Source organism: Carcharhinus amblyrhynchos, unplaced genomic scaffold (assembly GCF_965287045.1).
Source record: "Carcharhinus amblyrhynchos unplaced genomic scaffold, sCarAmb.v2.hapA scaffold_518, whole genome shotgun sequence".
NCBI lineage: Eukaryota > Metazoa > Chordata > Chondrichthyes > Carcharhiniformes > Carcharhinidae > Carcharhinus > Carcharhinus amblyrhynchos.
Window position 1 is genome coordinate 81,030 of NW_027650258.1, and position 21,532 is coordinate 102,561.

At 45.4% G+C, this 21,532-nt stretch overlaps 1 protein-coding gene across 1 annotated transcript; it reads right to left on the reverse strand.

The window, feature by feature from the left end:
- Positions 1–3,231: 3,231 nt before the first annotated feature.
- praf2 (PRA1 domain family, member 2) lies at positions 3,232–13,435 on the reverse strand. The gene is made up of 3 exons (XM_080184008.1): positions 13,089–13,435; positions 6,123–6,340; positions 3,232–4,155 (listed from the first exon to the last, which is right to left on the reverse strand). Exons 1-3 carry the CDS (start codon positions 13,418–13,420, stop codon positions 4,016–4,018), a joined length of 690 nt encoding a protein of 229 aa, XP_080040134.1. The 5' UTR covers positions 13,421–13,435; the 3' UTR covers positions 3,232–4,015.
- Between the last annotated feature and the right edge of the window lie 8,097 nt (positions 13,436–21,532).

Sequence of the window (21,532 nt, forward strand, 5' to 3'; positions counted from 1 at the left end):
GGAGGGAAGAATGGGGAAAGAGGAGAGAGAGGGAAATGGGGAGGGAGAGAAAGAGCAATGGAGAGAGGAATAAGATGAGAGAGAAATTAGGCTAGAGGAATGGAGTGAGGGAGAGAGGAATGGGTAGGGAGCGAGAGAGAGGAATGGAGAGAGGGAGAGAGGAATGGAGAGTGAGAAAGAGGAATGGGGAGGGAGAAAGAGGAATGGGGAGGGAGAAAGAGGAATGGGGAGGGAGAAAGAGGAATGGGGAGGGAGAAAGAGGAATGGGGAGGGAGAAAGAGGAATGGGGAGGGAGAAAGAGGAATGGGGAGGGAGAAAGAGGAATGGGGAGGGAGAAAGAGGAATGGGGAGGGAGAAAGAGGAATGGGGAGGGAGAAAGAGGAATGGGGAGGGAGAAAGAGGAATGGGGAGGGAGAAAGAGAGGAATGGGGAGGGAGAAAGAGGAATGGGGAGTGAGAAAGAGGAATGGGGAGTGAGAAAGAGGAATGGGGAGGGAGAAAGAGGAATGGGGAGTGAGAAAGAGGAATGGGGAGGGAGAGAGAGAGGAATGGAGAGAGGGAGAGAGGAATGGGGAGTGAGAAAGAGGAATGGAGAGGGAGAGAGAGGAATGGGAGGGAGAGAGAAATAGGAAGGAAGAGAGAGAGGAATGGGGAGGGAGTGTGTGAGAGAGGGAGGTTTGTGAGAGAGTTGATTGTGTGAGAGAGGTTTGTGAGAGAAGTGTGTAAGAAGTTTGAGAGACAAGTGAGCATGAGAGATTTGAGAGTGAGGTCTGTGAGAGGTGTGTTGAGAGAGCTGTGTGGGTGAGAGAGGTGTGTGTGTGAGAGCTTTGAGAGATGTGTGAGAGAGAGGTTTGTGAAGGTGGTGTGTAAGAGAGAATGTATGTGAGAGAGAGATTTGTGAGGGAGGTGAGTGTGTGAGAGTGTCTGAGAGGTGTTAGAGAAGTGAGTGTGTGTGAAAGAGGTGAGCATGTGAGAGACAGGTTAGTGAAAGAGAGTTGTGTGTGAGAGAGGTTTGTGATAGAGGTGTGTGAGAGAGGAATGGGGAGGGAGTCAGAGAGAGAGGAATGGGGAGGGAGAGAGAAAGGAATGGGGAGGGAGAGAGAGAGGAATGGGATGGGGAGGGAGAGGGATGGGAGAGAGCGAGGAATGGGAGGGGAGATAGAGGAACGGGGAAAGAGAGGGATGGAGAGAGAGAGGAATGGGAAGGGAGATAGAGGAATGGGGAAGAGATGGAGGAATGGGGAGGGACTGAAAGAGGAATGGGGAGGGAGAGTGTGTAACAGAGTGTGTGTGAGAGAGAGGTTTGTTAGAGTGTGGTTTGTGGGAAAGGTGAGTGTGTGAGAGTGGTTTGTGAGAGAGGTGAGTGTGTGAAGTGTGTGAGACAGAAAGATTTGTGAAAGAGGTGTGTGTGTGAGAGAGGTGAGAGTTGTGAAAGAGGTTTATGAGAGAGATGTGAGAGAGAGGTTTGTGCGAGAGGTGTGTATGAGTGCTTTGTGAGAGAAATGAATTGTGAATTAGTATTTGAGTCAGATATGAGAATCCCGTTTTCCATTAACACCCTTCCCATTAACCAACTGACCCAAAAGAGCAGCAAGAATCCTCCTATTAAAAACAAAAAGTTAAGACCTAAGTACTTTCTAAAATAAGAACATTTTCATTCTAATACGTAAGAAATGGAAGAGTTCTAGAAGTTAGGTTTTGTTTTCTTTATACCTATTGTGGGAAAACAACCATTGTGCAATTTAATTCTTCACCCCAACAAGAATGATTCTCAACGGTTCCATCAGCACTCTGGGAAGGCATACGTGGCTGGAAAAGTTTGGGAAATTCTGCTCGGGTAGGTCAATCATCTTTGGCTTCAGTCAGGTCAGACCAACTGAGGAACATTCAGTGAGTCACCGCGATTGGAGGAATGTAAAAGAGTGCCCAATGGAAGGGAGCGCAGTGTCACACAACCCTGATTTAATTATTGGCAGCCTTTACTGCCAACATGGTGCCTGCACAGTTGTACCAACTTTTGCGAGCAATCTTTGCAAACAATTACTTCCATTTGCTGGTCTTGTCTATATACATCACACTCCCAATTGCACTGTTTTCCAGAGAGACCTGTTGTACTCCTAGCAGCCATTCAAATTAAAGTTTTATCCTGATGGTTCAAAAGTTCATAAAATTATGGGCAGCACGATGGCATAGTGGTTAGCACTGCTGCCTCACAGCACCGGGGACCCTGGTTCAATTCCAGCCTCGGGTCACTGTCAGTGTGGAGGCTGCATATTCTCTCTGTGTCTGCATGGGTTTCCGCTGGGTGTTCCAGATTCCTCCCACAATCCAAAAATGTGCAGGTTAGGTGGGGGAATTGCTAAATTGCCCCTTAGTGTCAGGAGACTAGCTAGGGTAAATGCATGGGGTTATGGGGATACAGCCTGGGTCAGTGTGGACATGATAGGCCGAATGGCCTCCTTCTGCACTGTGGGATTCTACGATTCCCCAACAGGATTTCAACTTTCCTGTGATTCCTCTCGACAATGCAGTAGCAAGCTGCACCATCACACAACTCTCTGTTAAGTGTGATAATAAGGTAAAAATTGATCATTTAAGGTTAGGTAGTGGCCCAGCGACTAAGGAAAAAGTGGATCATTCGAGAATGTGAGGGGACTCTGGCACAATTAGATAGAAAAGCATTGTTCGAGGCTCTGTGCTCTCACTGTGCCACATTTGCAAGTTGCTCTCTGTATCCATTCACGGCATTACTGGCTCACCAGCATTTATTGTCCTTGGCCAAAAAGCAGGGCATCCAAGAGACATTGCTGTGGGTCTGGAGTCACACATGGGTCAATAAGGATGGCCGACGTCCTTCCCTCAAGGGCATTAGTGAACCAGATCGACATTTTCTTGGTCATCATGAGACTTCTAATTCCACATTTTTTTTCAATTTAATTTCCACTTTCTGCCATAGTGGAATTTGAACCCAGGTCCCCAGAGCATTTCCCTGGGTCTCCTCATTCCTAGCCCAGTGACAATACCATTATGCCACTGCCTCCCAACATGCATCTAAGTTTCTTTATCTTCAGTATTTCAAGGAAAAGCTGGGTCATTTTGTATGCCTACTTCAATTCAAGATATGCAACATGTGCAGGCATGTATTGGTGGCCCTTGTCAACTTGCATTATCAGGCAGCACAGTGAATTATTTGAGGCTTCAATATCACAAATAAGTCGCTTAAAAGAATGCATCAGAGTAAAAAAGTCCTTTACTGAACTGTACACACTCATATCCATACAATGGAGGGAATGACCGCTTAATATAATGCCTATATAGGTATATATAATATATATATTACAGACACACATACAGAGAAACAGACAAGTACTGCTGGGATAAGACTTGCACAGGCACCATGCTTGAGAACTTCAAATACTTGGTGATTGAACTGAAATAAAATTACTTACGTATTCACTTGTCAACAACTGGAATCTCAATCATTCAAAGACACAATAAACACAAGACTTCTAATAAATCATTTTCTCAGATTAGATATTAATTCCTCACTTGACTGCTCCTTCGACAACTCAGAGTTAGATACAGAGTAAAGCTCCCTGGATACTGCACCTGTCAAACGCTCCTGGGATAGATACAGCACAGGCTTAGATATAGAGTAAAGCTCCCTCTACACTGGCCCCATCAAACACTCCCAGAATAGGTACAACACAAGGTTAGATACACGGTAAAGACTGACAGCAGCCAAGGTTAGATATTTCAGCCATGCATGCTGATCCCAGAATGAAGAATGCAGGATCCAGAAACAGATAGAGACAGAGTCAAACACAGATGCTGGCAATGGCAGAAGTGATCCAATGAATCCACATCGACCTTTTCTTCCTCCTTGGAGCTAAATGGGTGAATGCGTGTAGTGAGTGTGAGGATCAGGGGATGTGTCTGACACTGGATCATTGGCAGTGGGCCCATGATGAAGCAGTACAAGGATACGCAGCTTCCTTCTCTTTCGTTTCTCCTGTTTAGGATCCTGCCTCTTGTTCCTGTCCCAGAGCTTCCAAAAGGATGCCCATCGGTGTCCTCTTCAGGCCGATGCTCTCAATCTTGTTCTCAATCTTGTTCTTGAGGTTCCGTAAACGCAGAGAGGCATGGATTATAATCACTGGATAAAGAACAAAATGGGGCAAGCATTCAGCAGAGTCCACACATGGATAAGGCAGAAATACAGAGGCCCACAGTAGACAAATATCAAGACAGATACATGCAAAGGTCCACACTAATGCATACACACACACGAGCACACATGCACATGCCCATACATGCATGCATACGTGTGCATGCACCCGCACACACATGCCTGCATGCACCCGCACGCCCACCCCTCGCACACAGCTGCCTACGTGCATCTGTCGCATGCAGACAACCACAGGCACGCATGCTCAACCACACACCTGCGCACGTGCCCACACACCCCCGCGTGCCTACCTACACACCTGCGTGCGCACCCACACACCCGCGCATGTGCCCATGCGCACCCGCCCGCGCGCTCACCTGCTCACCCGCGCACTCGCCCACACCCGCGCACTCGCCCACACGCGCCCACACACGCACCCACAGACACACGCCCATGTGTTGGAATGACAAAGTTTGTGAAGCAAGGAGAGGGGCAGGGGAACAGTGGCGGGCGGTGGGGGATGGAGGCAGGAAAAGACAGGAAGGAGAGCTGGGCTGAGGTGGGAGACAGCAAGAAAGAAAGAGAGCGGCAGTAAAGGCAGTATTTGCAGAATGACCCGGTTTGTGTTCCGTGACTTACTTTATTTCTCCGAATGGGTACAGACTGAGTGTTGGATTTGGAGATGCTTGTTTCTTATCTGCAAGTCCGTGCAAATGCTTACTAAAGTGTGCAATGTACCACTCCAGTGGTATCCTTCAGCAACCTGATTGATGTAATATATAACATGGTGGCAGGGAATAGTTACTTAAAAGTTATTCTTGTGGAAAATGGCAGAAAGATTGTCTGGATGTCTTTCTGCAGTGTGAACCGTTTGGGCTAAATGGCAGAATGAGGTGGATATGCGGGTACATCCTTGCCAAAGAGGACATAAGGTGTGACCGGGGCATTGTCACTTGTCCAATCAAATTCAAGTATTTTGTGAACTGAAGCATATCAGTTGGATACAGACGAAGGTATGAACTTTCTCTAAGTGTTCTTGAATGAAATGTATTAAAAAAAGAACATGTTAAAATCCTAAAGGGGCACGGTTAGACTTTGATAGATTTTGCAAAGCAGATAAGTCACTCAAGGGAGGGAAATACCACCCTGAACAGATTGTGCAATGGAGTGGTGAAATGTGGGGAATTTCTGTATCGTCAGGGAGTGTTTACATTGTTGGATTGTGCTAAGATATCTCACATGGACAGCTTCCTGGTTTGAACTGGTGTTTCATCCTGAGAAAGGAAAATCCTGTCGGATCAGATGACTTGCAAAATATCTCAAAGGAAAGAGCCACTCATTCCAGCCACTTTGGGACAAATGACTTCCACTGTCGCACGGATAATAGAGGACTCAATGATCACCAGATAGCAGTTACAGATTTCAGCACAATGGGAGGATTAAAGGCAACCAGGATGAGCATGCAAGCACCTCTGGTAGGCCTGGATACACAATCCGGGAAGACAGAATTGCAGGAGCATGAATGGGCAATTAATCTCAGGTATTGGCTCAGGTTACAGGCCTGACATACACCGTCATTATACGATGAACTGCCATCGCCGTTATACCCATGAACTGCCCCAAGCAGAGAGAATGGATCCTCAATGTGAAGAAATGTCAAACGTGGAGTGGGAAGAGAGTAATCACGAGGGAGGGACAAGAGGGGGGAAGGATTAAATGATGACTGAAAAGAGAGTGGGGAGGATCAACTGGAGAGAGAGGGCAAAGTGGAGGTGATGGGAGGGGGAGGGGGGTTAGTGAGGGAATGGTGGGGGTGACGGGGAGAGAATGGATGGAGACGTGGAGACAACCTGGCGACGGTAAGCAAGCTGGCAAGTGAGAGATGGGAGCAGATGTTAGGCAGGAATACCAGGAAAACTTTCTCAATTAGCGTCAAGTTCAGAGTGCACACTTACAAAGCATGGGAAGGGTGATTCCTAACAGGAAAACAGCAACACCCCCAATCAGCGAGAGGAGGCAGTAGCTGGCCGCCAGCACGACCACGAGGCAGGGGGTCGGGTGGTTCCGGCGCAGTCTCCGGATCACTGCCTTGTTCTCCGCTGACCACACAAAACCGAGGAAGAGGAGAGTAACTACCATCCCGCCCAGAAGAGTCTTCAGTGGTTCGATGTACCTGCACCAGAAGAGGGAATCAGACAGACCTGCACATCTCACCCCAGCGCCCCCACACATCCCCTCTTACCAACTCACCGCTTGGCAAATACAATAAATAGCTCCCAAAACTCACTCTGCACCGCCACCTGGTGGCTGCAAACTGCAGGTACACTGTGACTGTTTACACAGGAAAAACTAATAAGGAGAGTTCAGAGAAAACTGCAATACTGAACACAAAAAGTGTGCAGTCCGCTGCTTGTGGACTCTTGGCGATGTGGGTGAGTGACATTTTCTACAAGGTGGCCAATGGCTGCTGGCACAGATGCTATACATTCCAAAGAGCAAGAGCAATGGTGGGGCGAGCGGGGGGAAGGGGGGATGGGCCCACAGGCCTTTTCTCTTTATTCATTTGTGAGTTATGGATGTCACTGGCTGGCCAACATATTTTGCCCATCCCTAATTGCTCAAGGGTGAACCACACTGGTGTGGCTCTGGAGTCACGTGTAGGCCAGACCAGGTAAGAACGGCAGATTTCTTTCCCTGAAGGACATTAGTGAATCTGACAATTGACAATGGTTTCATGGTCATCAGTAGATTCTTAATTCCAGATATCTTTTATTGAATTCAGATTCTACCATCTGCGGGGTTTGCACCTGGCTAGCTGAGTTCCTGGTTTAATAGTCAAGCGATAATACCACTAGGCCGTCACCTCCCCTGCAGGTACATTGTGACATCAAAGACGATCCATACAAATGTACGATTTAGGAGTAGGCCATTTGGCCCATCGAGCCTGCGATGCCATTTGGTGAGATCATGGCTGATCTGACTGTGGCCTTGACCCCACTTTCCAGCCCATCTCTCGAGTCCCTTCTCAATCAGAAATGTCTCTAACTCGGGACCTTGAATATATTTACTGACCCACAGCCCTCACTGCTGTCCAGGAGGAGACAATTCCACAGATTGACCACCCTTTTGAGAAGAAATTCCTTCTCATCTTGTCTTCAATGGGACTTTATCTTTAAACCGTGCACACTGTAGTTCAGGATTCCCTCACAAGGGACCTCTCTTGGCACTTGTTCCTGTCAAATCTAATCCCCCCTTCAAAATCTGATATGTTTTAATCATATCACCTCACATTCTCCTAAACTCTCAACAAGCACAGGCCCGACCTTTCCTCATCAGCTAACCCCTTCATCCCAGGAACCAGTACCAGCTTCCTCAAGAATCTTGAATAAGGCGATTCACCAGGAATTTGCCTGGGCTGGAGAGTTTTAGTTATGAAGAAAGATTAGGTAGACTGGAGTTATTTTCCTTGGAACAAAGGAAATTGGGGGTAGGAGGGGAGAAGATTGAGATGTATAAAATTATGAGGGGCAAAGATGGAGTGAACAGAAAGAAATCTTTTCCTCCTTGGTGGAGGGATCAATGACTAGGGGGCATAGATTTAAGGTAACAGACAGAAGATTCGGAGGGGATGTGAGGAAAACCCTTTTCACACAAAGGAGACTGGAACTCACTGACTGAAAATGGGTGGAGGCAGGAACTATCATGACATTTATGAAGAATTTAGATGTACACTTGTGATGCCAAGACCATGGACCAAATGCTGGAAAATGGGATTAGAATAGTTGGGTGTTTTGTCCTTGACTGACGCAGACACAATAAGCCAAAGGGCCTTTTTTTGTGTTGTAGACCTCTGTTAGTCTTGGAGTTCCAAGCTCTATTCAAGTTTGCAGGAGAATTAAGGACCAAATCAGCCATTCAGCCCATCTCAGGCCCTATACCATTGTGGCATTCTCTCAGGATCCTCCCTCTGCTTCTCCTTTGCCACTCTGTCCAAGAATTCAGAAAAAGGGACTGTAAGGACCTTGAGCAGTTTGACATAGGAAGTGAAGAGGTTGTGGAGACTTTGACAGCCTTAAAAATGAACAAATCCCCAGGCCCGGATGAACTGTATCCCAGGCTGCTGTGGAGAACGCAAGGCTAGAAACTGTAGGGGTTCTGACACAAATTTTTAATTCCCCTTTCGTCACAGGCGAAGAGACTGAGGACTGAGAATGAGGTTGCACTATTTAAGAAGGGAGGTAGGGATGACCAGGAAATTATAGACCGGTGAGTTTCACATCAGTGGTAGGGAAAATATTGGAGAAAATTTTGAAAGAGAGAATTAATCTCCACTTGGAAAGATATGGGATGATCGTGGACAGTCAGCATGGCTTTGTCAGAGGAAGGTCATGCCTAACAAATTTGATAAACGTTTTCAAAAATGCAATCGAGTGTGTTGATGAGGAAAGTTCAGTTGATATAGTTTACATAAATTTTAGTAAAGCTTTTGACAAGGTCGCACTTGAAGAACATGGAATTCAGGGAAACTTGGTGTGAAGGATCTAAAACTAGCTTAGTAACAGGATTCAAAAGTGTGCTGGTAGAAGGCTGTTTGAGTGACTGGATGCTGGTGTCCAGTGGTGTACCACCAAGATCAGTTCTGGGTCCATTATTGTTTGTTCTGTACATATATGATACAGATGCTAATGTGGGAGGAATGTTAAGTAAGTTTGCAGATGATGCCAAGATTAGCAGAGTGGTTAACGGTGAAGAAGATAGTTGCAGGTTACAGGAAGATACAGATGAGTTGGCAGAGAAGTGGCAGATGGTGTTTAACACTTACATGCTAGGTGAAGTACTTTGGAAAAGACAAGGCAAGGGAGTAATGAACGAAGGCAGGACACCAAGAAGCTCAGGGACTGGATGGATCTTGGATCCTTATTCCCTGAAGGTGGTGGAGCAGATGAATAGGATAGTTAAGAAGTCATATGGGACACTTGTTTTTAATCAGTTCTGATATACAGTATGAGGAGGTTATGTTGGAACTGTACAGATGGTAGTTAGGCCACAACTGATTTGATTTATTATTGTCACATGTATTAATGTACAGTGAAAAGTATTGTTTCTTGCGTGCTATACAGTAAGAGCATACTGTTCATAGAGAAGGAAACGAGAGAGTGCAGAATTTAGTGTTACAATTATAGCTAGGGTGTAGAGAAAGATCAACCTAATGTAAGGTAGGTTCATTCAAAAGTCTGGAGTACTGTGTATAGTTCTGGTCACATCACAACAGGAAGGATGCGATTGCATGAGAGGAGGTACAGAGAAGGTTCACTAGGATGCTGCCTGGGATGGAGCATTTGATCGATAAGGAGAGACCGGATAGGCATGGATTTTTTCACTCTAGAACAGAGAAGGCTGAGGGAGGAAATGATTGAGGTGTATAAGATGATGAGGGGTATGGACAGGATGAATAAGAAGCAGTTGTTCCCCTTGGTTGAGGGGCATAGTTTTAGGGTAAAGGGCAGGAGATTCAGAAGGGATTTGAGAAAAGAAATTCACTCAGAGTATGGTGAGAATCTGGAATGCACTAGCAGGGAGGGTAGAGGAGACCAGAAACATTACAACCTTTAAAAAGCATTTGGCGAGCACTCGAAACATCAAAATGTTCAAGGATATGGGACAAGTGCTGGAAAATGGAGTTAATGTGACTTTGGTAGTTACTGTTGGTGGACTGATGATTCTATGACTCAGACTATCTTCCCAGTCGAGATCCATGTCTGTGTGGAAGAGCAGCTGATAGATCGATCTAAACGTTGATCGCCGGCTGGACTGCAGTTGGAGAACAGGTGTCCCAAAAATGGGCATCAACCTTTCTGAAGGTTTTGTTAGGAAAAAAAACGCAGGTGAGGTTGTCAGTGAATCACAGAAATCATTGAATCGTAGAAACCCTACAGTGCAGAAAGAGGCCATTTGGCCCATCGAGTCTGCACCAACCACAATCTTATCCAGATCCTACTCCCATATCCCTATATATTTACCTGCTAATCCCTCTAACCTATGCATGTCAAGACACTAAGGGGCAATTTTAGCATGGCCAATCAACCTAACCCGCACATCTTTGAACCACGGGAGGAAACCGGAGCACCCAGAGGAAACCCATGCAGACACGAGGAGAATGTGCAAACTCCACACAGGCAGTGACCCAAGCCAGGAATCAAACCCAGGTCCCTGGCATTGTGAGGCAGCAGTGCTAACCACTGTGCCACCGTATCGCCAATGATATCGACTGGGATGACAGCAGGGCTAAGGGACTGGCAGTTGTGAGGAGCTACACAAACTGGGGTTGTCCTTCAGACAGCAGGCAAGGTAAGAGGGAAATTTGATAGAGATGTCAAAATCACAAGGGGTTTTGATAGACTACATCAGGAGAAGGCGATAACAGTAGGGGGGTTGCTAACCAGAGGGTGCTACTTAAAAACCACCAGCAAAAGACCAGAGTGCAGAGGAAAACAAGAATGTAATTAATACACAAAGTATTCCTGTGAAAGGACAATGGCAGTACATTCAAAACAAAATTGGATTAATGCACAGATTTGTACAGAAGTTGCAGAGCAGAGTAAAAGAGGATTAACTGGATAGCTTTCAAACAGCCAGCATTGTCTCGATGGGCTGAAGGGACTCCTATTCTGCAGCATGATTCAGGGCCTTTCACTCTGTCAAAGTACCAGCCTTTCCAGACACTAAAGCTTTTTTTTGACAGAAATGTGCTTCTGAGATCAAGTAAAAAGTCTGACAACACCAGGTTTTAATCCAACTGATTTATTTGATAGTAAACGCACAAGCTTTCGGGGTTAGTCCCTTCGTCAGGTGAATGGAGAGTTCTGGCCTCAGACAGGGCATATAAAGCACAGACTGTTTAGAGATTACCGATTAGAATACGAATCCTTACACCTAACCTGCTGTTCGGTTGGATTAAAACCTGGTGTTGTCAGACTTTTTACTGTGTTTACGCCAGTCCAACGCCGGCATACCCACTTCTGAGATCAATGCAGAGCAAGATCCCACAACTACAAAAAGTGGAAGTGGTGCTGGGATGGTTAATGGGAAAATGTTGGGTCCAAAACAAATCCTTCGTTGTTGTTCTTCTTGTTAAATTGACTGCAGGAAATTGAATATCGAAATTGAAGGGACAGCTCCAACAGTGCCGACCCCCCAACAGCGCAGCACTCCCTCAGCACTGACCCTGACAGCGCAGCACTCCCTCACCCTCTGACACTGCGACACTCCTTTGGTACTGACCCTCCAAAAGTGCAACACCCTCTCAGTACTGGCCCTCCGACAATGCGGTACTCCCCTCAGTATTGCCCGCAGGAGAAAGTCTTGGGACTAGTCAGTAGAGTTTGTGTCTCTGAGGATGAGATTGAGGTAGAGAAGTGTGGATTCATTTCTTGTCGCCAAGTATGGACAGGGTGAATAAGAAGCAGTTGTTCCCCTTGGTTGAGGGGGGAGCACAGCGTAAAAAGGATGGAAGAAGGTGGTCGGAAGTGGGGTAGGCGTTAGAAGCAGGGGGGTTGGAAGGGGGGAAATGGATGGGATAGAGATTAAAATTTAGAAAAAAGGGGAAGAAGCAAACAGGGAGAAAAGGTAAGGGAAAAGGATGAAGTAGGGGGAAAGAGTGGGGGCAGGACAAAAAAAGGAAAAAGAAAAGATAGAGAACAGTAAAAAATAAAATAGAATGAAAACAAAGGCAGTGCAGTGGTGCAGAGCAAATCACCTGAAGTTGTTGAATTTGATGTTGAGACCAAAAAGCTGTAAATTGCCAATCAGATGCTGAGATGCTATTTCTCCATTTCGTGTTGCACTTCACTGGAACATTGCAGCAAGCCAAGGACAGCCATGTGGCATGGCAGCAGGATCATGTGTTAAAATGGCAAGCAACAGAAAAGTCAGGAAGGCCATTTTATTTTATTAATTGTGAGCAATAGGTAAAGATGCTGTTAACACATATATCTGTGCAGCATAGAGAAATAGCTTAAAGTTAAGTAGACTGGATTTCTTTATTGATTTTCTTCATTTTTCTTCTCCCCCACCCCCCTTCCTCCTACTTTATCCCCCTTTGCTAAATTTTACCTCTGTTCCATCCATCCCCCAATTCCACTTGGCACAGTTTACAGCTTCTGTCATTTGGCCATTAACACCCTTCTCTCTGTGGACTACAATTAGCAGCCTTTTCCCCTGGTTTTACAGCTAGGACTCATCTTCCATTGCCTCATCCTGCAGTATAAATATCTCCCACTTTCAACTTTGACAAAGGATGATCTAGACTTGAAACGCCAGCTCTTTTGTCTCCTTACTGCTGCTGCTACCAGACCTGCTGAGATTTTCCAGCATTTTCTCTTTTGGTTTCAGATTCCAGCATCTCCAGCAATTTCCTTTTAACCCTCTTGCCTACGTTGGCCCTTTGAAATATCTGATTGATCTCCTACTCCCTCCTTGATTCTATCACTATTATCCTGCAAACTTCCCTCATGAGTAAGACCATTAAAGGCTGCATAGATTAATTGATGACTAAAAACAAACGCCCTACCACTGGCCTGTTCCCTCCCCCCCATCCCTTTAATCACAGGGCATCTGCCCACGTGACTGGTTGAGGACTGATTGACAGCGAACGTGACCAATCGACTCTCAGGGGCATGCAAAGGGACTCAATCCAATTGGAGGGCTTTCCTTTCGCTCGCCCCCATGGTCATTGTGATGTGGACCAATCAGATCACAAACTCGGCTCAGCTGACAGCGCTCTCATCCAACGGGCAATGAGGATGCAGTGTTGATAGGGACGACAGCGCGTGACAATGCTAACCGACCAATCAGATGACAGCCGCGCCCTGATTGACATCAGCATTACCCAATGGACGTAATAGGTGGGAGGAGGCACTGACCCGATCAGCAGGAGAATGGCTGCCAACGTTGCCAGGTAATTGGTCTGGTAGTAGAGCAGGTTGTTGATAACCCGGTTGTTCCACCTGAGTGGATCCTTCAGGTCCGGCAAGCTGAAACGGGCCGAGCTGCAAACAAAATCGTCGAGCGTGCGGAGCGGCGGCAGCTGCACCTCAGCGTTTCGGGCCATGGCGGCCGGGCGCTGCTGGATGGGAGAGGCGAAGCCGCGGACTGCGCATGTGCCGAACCTTTGGCCCATCCGCCGAGACCTGGCTGCGGCGTCTGATCTGAGGCTGCGCGTTTGCGTGAAACGCAGTGCTAGGTTTGACGTCATACGTTCACGGGTAACACGTCAGCATCAGCCCTGAAAAAACATAAAATCCTGCAGATACTGGATAGCTGAAATAAAACATCAAACCTGAAATAACAACCTCTGAAAAATAAAAAATATAAAAACGTAAAATCTGAAACGGACAAATCTAAAACAAAACACAAAATCTGAAATAAAACTTAAAATGTGGGGGGAAAAAACAATATCTGAAACACAAAATCCAAAACAAAATGTGAAACCAAAAAAACAGAAACAAACACAAAATCTGAAATCAGCAAAATCTGAAATCAGCAAAATCCGAAAACATTCTGAAACATAAAATTTGAAAAAAAAAGTGAAGCAAATTCAAAAAATCTGAAACACCGGAAGAAAATCTGAAAGATAAGCAGAAACTCTGAAGCCATAACAAAAGCAGAAAATACTGGAGGAACTCAGCAGGTCTGGCAGCAACTGTGAGGAGAGAGGCAAAGCTGCTGTTTCAGGTAATCACCTTTCAGATGGTAGAATGGTAGCAGCACAAAAGGGGAAATCCCTCCCCCCCCCACCCCAGCCCCATGTCTGTCACACACTGCCAACCATCACGTGACAAAGAAACAACAATGTGCCCTCACACAGCATCTTAACCAATAGTAAAAAACCCCAAGGTACCTTCTCAAGAGCAATTTGACCTCAAGCCACTTGAGATGACATCAGGGACAGGTGACCAAAAAACTCAGTCAAACAGGATGGTTTTATATGGAATGTCTTAAAGGAGGAGAGAGAAAGAGCGAGCTGGAAAGGTTGACGGAGGGAATTCCAGAGCTCGGAAGCTGCAGACACGATCAGCAATGGTGCAACAATACAAATTAGGAATATGGAAAAGATCTCAAAGAGCTGGACTGGGGAAGATTACAGAGAGAGAAACAATTGTGGGGAGTTATGGAGTGAAGGAGGTTATGGAGTGAGGAGGATTGTGGGGCTGGAGGATGTTACAGGGATTGGGATGGTTGTAGGGTCGGGGGAGATTACATAGGGATGGTTGCAGAGATAGGGAGGGTGGCCGGGGCTAAGGGAGGTTACAGAGATAGGGTTGGAGGTGGTTCCAGAGATAGGGAGGAATGTATGGGCTGGAGGCAGGTACAGAGATAGGGAGAGATTTAAGGACTGGAGGAGTTTACAGTGATAGGAAGGATTGTACAGGCCGGAGGAGGTTACAGAGATAGGATTGTAGCAGCTTGTGGAGGAAGTCATGATTGCAGATGCTGGAGGAATTTGATTTGATTTATTATTGTCACACGTACTGGGATATGGTGAAAAGTATTGTTTGCACATTTTACAGGCAAAACATACTGTTCATGAAGTACATAGGGGAAAAGTAAAAGGATAGGGTGCAAAATATATTGTTGCAGTTAGGGGTAGGGTGAAGAGAAAGCTCAGCTTAATATATGATAGAACCATTCAAAAATCTGATGACAGCAGGGAAGAAGCTGTTCTTAAGTCTGTTGGTTTGTGTTCTCAGACTTTTGTATCTTTGTCCCAATAGAAGAAGATGGCAGAGAGTATATCCGAGTGTGTGGGTTATGCTGGCCGCTTTCCAGAGGCAGCAGGAAGTGTAGATGGAGTCAATGGATGGATGGACTGGGCTACATTCATAATGCTTTGTAGTTTCTTGGGGTCTTGGTCAGTTCAGGAGCTGTACCAATGTGTGATGCATCCAGAAATGATGCTTTCTTTGGTGCATTTGTATAAATTGGTGAGAGTCGTAGTGGACATACTGATTTTCCTTAACATTCTGAGAAAGTAGAGACATTGGTGGACTTCCTTAACAATAGAACTTGAAGCTGTTGACCATCTCCATTTCATCACCATTTATATACACAGGCATGTCCTCCACTTTGTTTCCTGAAATCGATAACTATCCTTCATTTTTCTGATATTGAAGGAGAGATTATTGTTAAAGAACAACAAAGAACAACCCAGCACGGGAAACAGGCCCTTCGGCCCAACAAGCCCGCGCCGCCGCATCACCCTACACCTATTCTACCCTGCGTGTCTACGAATAGAACCCCTGACTTAGCCAGATTCAGGGGAGAATAGTGTCAATTTGGTAAAACCAATCAGCCTAAGAGCACATCTTTGGGGTGTGGGAGGAAACCGGAGCGCCCGGAGGAAACCCACGCATCCGCAGGGAGAATGCACAAACTCCCACAGACACAGGCCCAAATTATCGTACTATTTCACCAAATTCTCTTGTAGCCCGTCTTGTCATTGATTGAGATGTGAGCCACTACAGTTGTGTTATCAGCAAACATGAAAATGGAGTAGGTGCAGAATTTGGCCACACGGTCATAAGTATATAAGGTGTATAGTAAGGGGCTGAGGATACAGCCTTGCAGGGCACTAGTATTGAGGATAATTGTGGAGAAGGTGTCATCGCCTGTCCTTACTGATTGCAGTCTATGGGCTAGGAAGTTGAAGATCCAGTCACAGAGGGAAGAGCCAAGCCCGAGGCCACTGGGTTTGGAGATGAATTTTGTTGGTTTTGAAGGCCGAGCTGTAGTCAATAAATAGATGTCTGACATACGGTACAGAGATAGAGAAAGTTGTAGAGGCTGGAGGAGCTTACAGAAATAGGCAAGGTTGTAGGGGATGTAGGAAGTTACAGAGAAAGGGAAGGCTGTAGGGGCTGGAGGAGGTTAAAGAGCTGGGTTTTAGGAACTTGAGGAGGTTACAGAGGTAGGAAGATTTTTAGGGACTGACAAGGTTATAGAACTAGGGAAGCTTGTAGTGTCTGAAGGAGGTTACAAAGATAGGGAGGGCTATAGAGGCTGGAGGAAGTTACAAAGATCAGGAGGTTTATAGTACTGAAGGACGTTACAGTCAGTGGAGAGTTTCAGGTGCTAGAGGAGATTACAGAGATAGGAGGATTGTAAGGGTTGGAGAAGGGTACAGAGGTAGGGAGGTTTGTATGACTGGAAGAGGTTACAGCGATAGGGATGGTTGCAGAGGCTGTGAGTTGTTATGGTGATAGGATGGATTGTAGAATCTTGTGGAGGTTGCAGAGAAAGTCATGATTGCAGATGCCGTAGGCGGTTACATAGATAGGGAGAATTTTAGGACCTTGAAGTGTTTACTGTGATACGGTGGTTTGGATGGTCTGGAGAAGGTCATTAGGGCTGGAGGACATTCCAGAGATGGGGAGCATTGTAGAGGGCTGGAGGATATTACAGTTTTAGGGAAGGTTGTAAAGGATTGTAGAAGAATAACATTATAGGGAGATTGCAGGAGACTCATGGAGGTTACATAGGGGTGGGACATAGGGGCTGGAGGAGGTTTCAGAGATGGGCAGGGCTGTAGGAAGTTACAGAGAGTGGGAGGATTCAAGGGGCTGCAGGTGGTTACAGAGATAGGGAAGGTTAAATGAGCTGGATGAGATTACAGAGGTAAGAGAGGGTCCTCGGGAGCTGGAGGACGTTAATGTTATAAGGATGTTCTAGGGAGCTGGATGAGGTTGCAAGCCAGGGAATGTTGCCGGAAAGGGAGGAGGTTAGAGAAAGGGAGTGTTGAATTGGCTGGGGGAGGTTCCAGAGATTGGATGCTTGTAGGGGATAGAGGAGTTATTGTAATAATGAGGGTTGTAGGTGCTGGTGAAATTCGTGGAGATAGGGAGGGTTGCAGATGTTCAAAGAGGTTACAGAGATAGGGAAGATTGTAAGGTCTAGTGGAAGTTACATAAATAGGATTACAGGGGTTGGAGGATTTTAGAGATGCAGAGTTTTGTAGTGGCTAAAGGAGGTTACAGTGATATGGATGGTTGTAGGATCTAGAGGTGGCTGCAGAGATTGGAAGGATCATAGGGGCTCTAGGAGGTTCCAGAAATGTGGAAGATTGTAGCAGCTGGAAGAGGTTACAGAAATAGGAAGGATTGTATGGGCTGGATGAAGTTAGAATTACAGAGGGTTGTAGGCATTGGAAGCGGTTACAGAGATAGGGAGGGTATTGGGGCTGGAAGAGGTTACATTGGGAGGGTTATGGGGCTGGAAGAGGTTACATAGGGAGGGTTGTGGGGCTGGAAGAGGTTACATAGGGAGAGTTGGAGGTGCTGGAGTTGGTTACAGAAGTACGGAGGGTCAGAGCGGTTGAGTGATGGCCTGATCACGATCTGTACATTGAGGAAAGGCTGAAAGAGTTCTAATGACAGGACAATGATGTGTAAGATTATCAGTAATAAATGCATTTGGGAAATTAGGAGTAACATGGTCCCCCAGAGTGTGACTGGAACATGAAGCACACTCCCACAGCAAGTATTCAAGCTGAATGCTGTCGATGTATTGAACTGGCAGCTGGTGATACACATAAGGGCGTGAGGAACTTCTGGCTCAGAAGGAGGTTTGTGTGAAACATAAAAACTAGCCTGCAGCAGATGGGCAGAATGGCCTGTTTGGGTGCCATAACTTGTGTGTTAACACAGCCTAAAAACTAAGCAAAACAAGATGTCCCAATTGATGCTGTTACCTCTTATGGGGCGGGATTGACGTGTTTTCGTGTCAGTCCCCGTGATGTGTGCACTTTGTCCAGTTGTGAAGCAATCTTGCTGAAGTTACAAATAAGTCTTTTTCCAGATCCCTGAACTGTGCAGTGAAGCATCAAGTTATGGAAAGAACCCCATTATTAGGCCCTTACTTCTCAGCTGAGCTGGGTCTTGTGCTAGGAACAGGAATAGGCCATTCAGCCCTTTGAGCCCGCTCGGTTATGGCTGATCATCAAATTCAAATATCCTGATCCTGCCTCCATCACCACCCTCCCCCCTCCCCAAATCCCTTGATCCTTTTAACCACAAGAGCTATATCCAATTTCTTGAAATCAGACGATGTTTTGGCCTCAACTACATTCTGTGATAGTGAATTCCACAGATTCACCACTCTCTGGGTGAAGAAATTTCTCCTCATCTCAGTTCCAAAAGGTTTACCTCTTATGATGAAACTATGACTCCCTTGTTCTGGACTCCCCCACAATCGGGAGTATTCTTTCTGAATCTACTCTGTCTAATCCTGGTAGAATTTTATAAGTTTCTATGAGATCCCCTTTCACTCTTGTAAACTCCAATGAATATAATCCTAAGCGACTTAGTCTCTCATATGACGGTCTGGCCATCCCAGGAATTAGCCTGGTAAACCTTTGCTGCACACCCTTTATAGCAAAGTCATCCTTCCTCAGATAAGGACCAACTGACTCAAGAACAGCTTCTTCCCAGCTGCTGTCAGACTTTTGAATGGACCAACCTCATACTAAGTTGATCTTCCTTGACACCCTAGCTATGACTGTAACACTATATTCTGCACTGTCTCCTTCCCTTCTCAATGAACAGTATGCTTTGTCTGTATAGCATGCAAGAAACAATAATTTTAATTGCAAATTGTCACTGTACATGTGACAATAATAAATCAACTCGAAACCAAAACTGCACACAATACTCCAGGTGTGGCCTCACCAACACTGTACAACTGTAAAACATCCCTATTCTGCTACTCAAATCCTCTTCTTTACTGCCTACTGTACTGCAACTGATGCATGAGGATACCAAAGTCTTGCTGAGTATCCACCTCTCTTAGTTCACAGCCATTAAATAATAATCTGCCTTCCTATTATTGCGTCCGATGTAGATAACCTCACGTTTATCCACATGGTAAAGGTTTACAAGAAGTTTTTTAAAAACATCCAAGATTTTCAGAATAGATTCAGCAGAATTCAGTGCGCTAATTTGGATGCAACCTTTTATATGTCACCCTGTACCAAATGCCATACATCAAAAAGTCAAGGCAGAACTTAAAAGTTAGGAGCCATAAGTTGTAGGAATTACACTATGCTCACCCAGATCAGACCAAAATGAAGATGCAGGCCAGGAGTGATATTTGGTGGCCCGACATTGATAAGGTTATTGAAAATCTAGTCAGGCATTGAAACGCTGCCTCCTTCGGCTCACTTGCACCATGGGAATGGCCTGGCCAAATTGGGCATGGTTGCATGTGGATTTTGCTGGCCCCTTTATGGGCATCATGTTCCGAATTATCGTTGATGCCCATTCCAAGCAGCTTGATATTCATGAAATCAGAACAAGAACGTCATCCACAACAATTGGAAAATTTTGACAAACCTTCATTACACTTGACTCGCTAGAGGGTTTGGCCTCTGATAATGGCACTGCCTTTACTGGAGCAGAGTTTCAGCACTTTATGCAAAATAACAGAATTAAACACCAGTGCATGGCCCCCTCGTCACCCATCCTCAAATGGATTAGCAGAAATCTAATCAGTGATCAGAAAACAGCCGGGCACACCATTACAATTGAAGCTAACTAGATTCCTCCTCATAAGACATCACCTCATGTTACTATGGGAATATCCCTCACAGAGTTATTAATGAGGGGGGGGTGCCTCTGGTCCAGACTTAACCTAATGTTTCCCCATTTAGCAGGGAAGGTGGAAATGAAGCAAGATATACAAAAGGGATATCATGAATCTGTTTAGTGTGATAGGGTCAATCAAGGTAAATTACATAGTATTCATCAAGAACTTTAAGGTTGACCCAGCCTGGGAAGATCAGAACAAAAACAGGCCTGGTATCCTGTCTGGTTGATGTCCAAGGAAGAAAAGTAAGGGAACATGTGTTTATTAGTGTTCTAAGTAGGCTTACATTAACACTGCAATGAAGTTACAGTGAAAATCCCCTAGTCACCACACTCCAGCGCCTGTTCAGGTACACAGAGGGAGAATTTAGCATGGCCAATGCCCTTAACCAGCATGTCTTTCCAACTGTGGGAGGAAACTAAACCCAAAGGAAACCCACACACACACGAGCAGAACGTGCAGACTCCGCACAGACAACGATCCAAGCTGGGAATTGAACCCGGGTCCCTGGCACTATGAGGCAGCAGTGCTAACCACTGTGCCACCGTGCGGCCGCATGTGGACATATAGAGAAATTAAAGATGATACAAAGAGAGAATAATCCAGAAGCATCTATCAAAATTCTTCCAATAGCAGTAAGTTCAATGCAAGTCATTATTTCAGAGGCAGGCACTCGTGCTGTTCCAATGGGAACTGGAGCAGTTGTCTCACTAGTGCACCTCTTGAAACTAAACTACCAGATCATTACTAAAGCCATTGCTACTTGAAGAGGCTAGTAACTAATAATCATACTTAGTGAAAGGATTAAAAGATGCAGTTCAGCAGAAAAATCATGCGGAATGCCAGTTGCAAGAAAGTACACAGGCACAAAATCATGGCCTGCAATTTCTCAGCAGAAACATCATAGATGTCAGTCCTCACAGAAGCTGTTTGGAAAACCACATGGCCTAAAGAAAACATGGGGAGGCAGCATGGTTTATGGCTTGAACACAGGGTCTATTTATCTGTCGCAGCCTCTCTAGCTTGAGAGTATTCATTAACAGCAGAAATCTAAATTACAGGCAAGGTAATTGATATCGTCAAGCTAGACACAAGCTGCAATGTTAAGACAATTTGTGGCCAGTGATAGGTTAGATCAGCTAGCAAAATTTAAACATTTACACTGGAATATTATAATCAAGTAGACATTCAGCTGTTCTGATTGGTTATAACACCCATATTCTATGCATGATGTAACCCTAATCAATAGTTGTGAGTGGACATAGATAACGCCTATACAAATATGCATCTCTGATTCGTATATGCTAATTACTTGTATTCGAATCGGGAAGTATATGTGTGTGTGTAAATTCTGTATTCAGCGCTCTGATTCACCATTAGCTGGCATACTAGGGCCCTTGCGATAGCTAGTAAATAAATCAGCTGATATTGAGCTCTGAAATTCTTTGTCTGGCTACTCGAAGGGAACAAAGTCAGTAACAAGTTAAAAAGCGGAGCACCAACAGTCCTGCAACACTACTTCAACTGAGTATGAGCCGGCCCACGAGCTAAGATATTCTCAGAGAGTTCAGAAGCCTGCTATTAGACTGAGATTTTGAGAGACTCATATGTTACCCCATAATTTTTTAAAATACAATTTTGTCTATTCTTGTAAATAGATGTTTGTGCATAAATAAGGTTGTAAAGATGTTAAGGGGGATGGAGGCGTGGTGTAGTACAAGATGGTTGA

Coding starts and splice junctions, on each gene's coding strand:
- praf2 (XM_080184008.1), bottom strand. CDS start 13,420: ATGACGTCAAACCTAGCACTGCGTTTCACGCAAACGCGCAGCCTCAGA. Junction 6,341..13,088: donor GCCATTCTCCTGCTGATCGG/GTCAGTGCCTCC, acceptor CTTCTGGTGCAG/GTACATCGAACCACTGAAGA. Junction 4,156..6,122: donor AATCACCCTTCCCATGCTTT/GTAAGTGTGCAC, acceptor TTCTTTATCCAG/TGATTATAATCCATGCCTCT.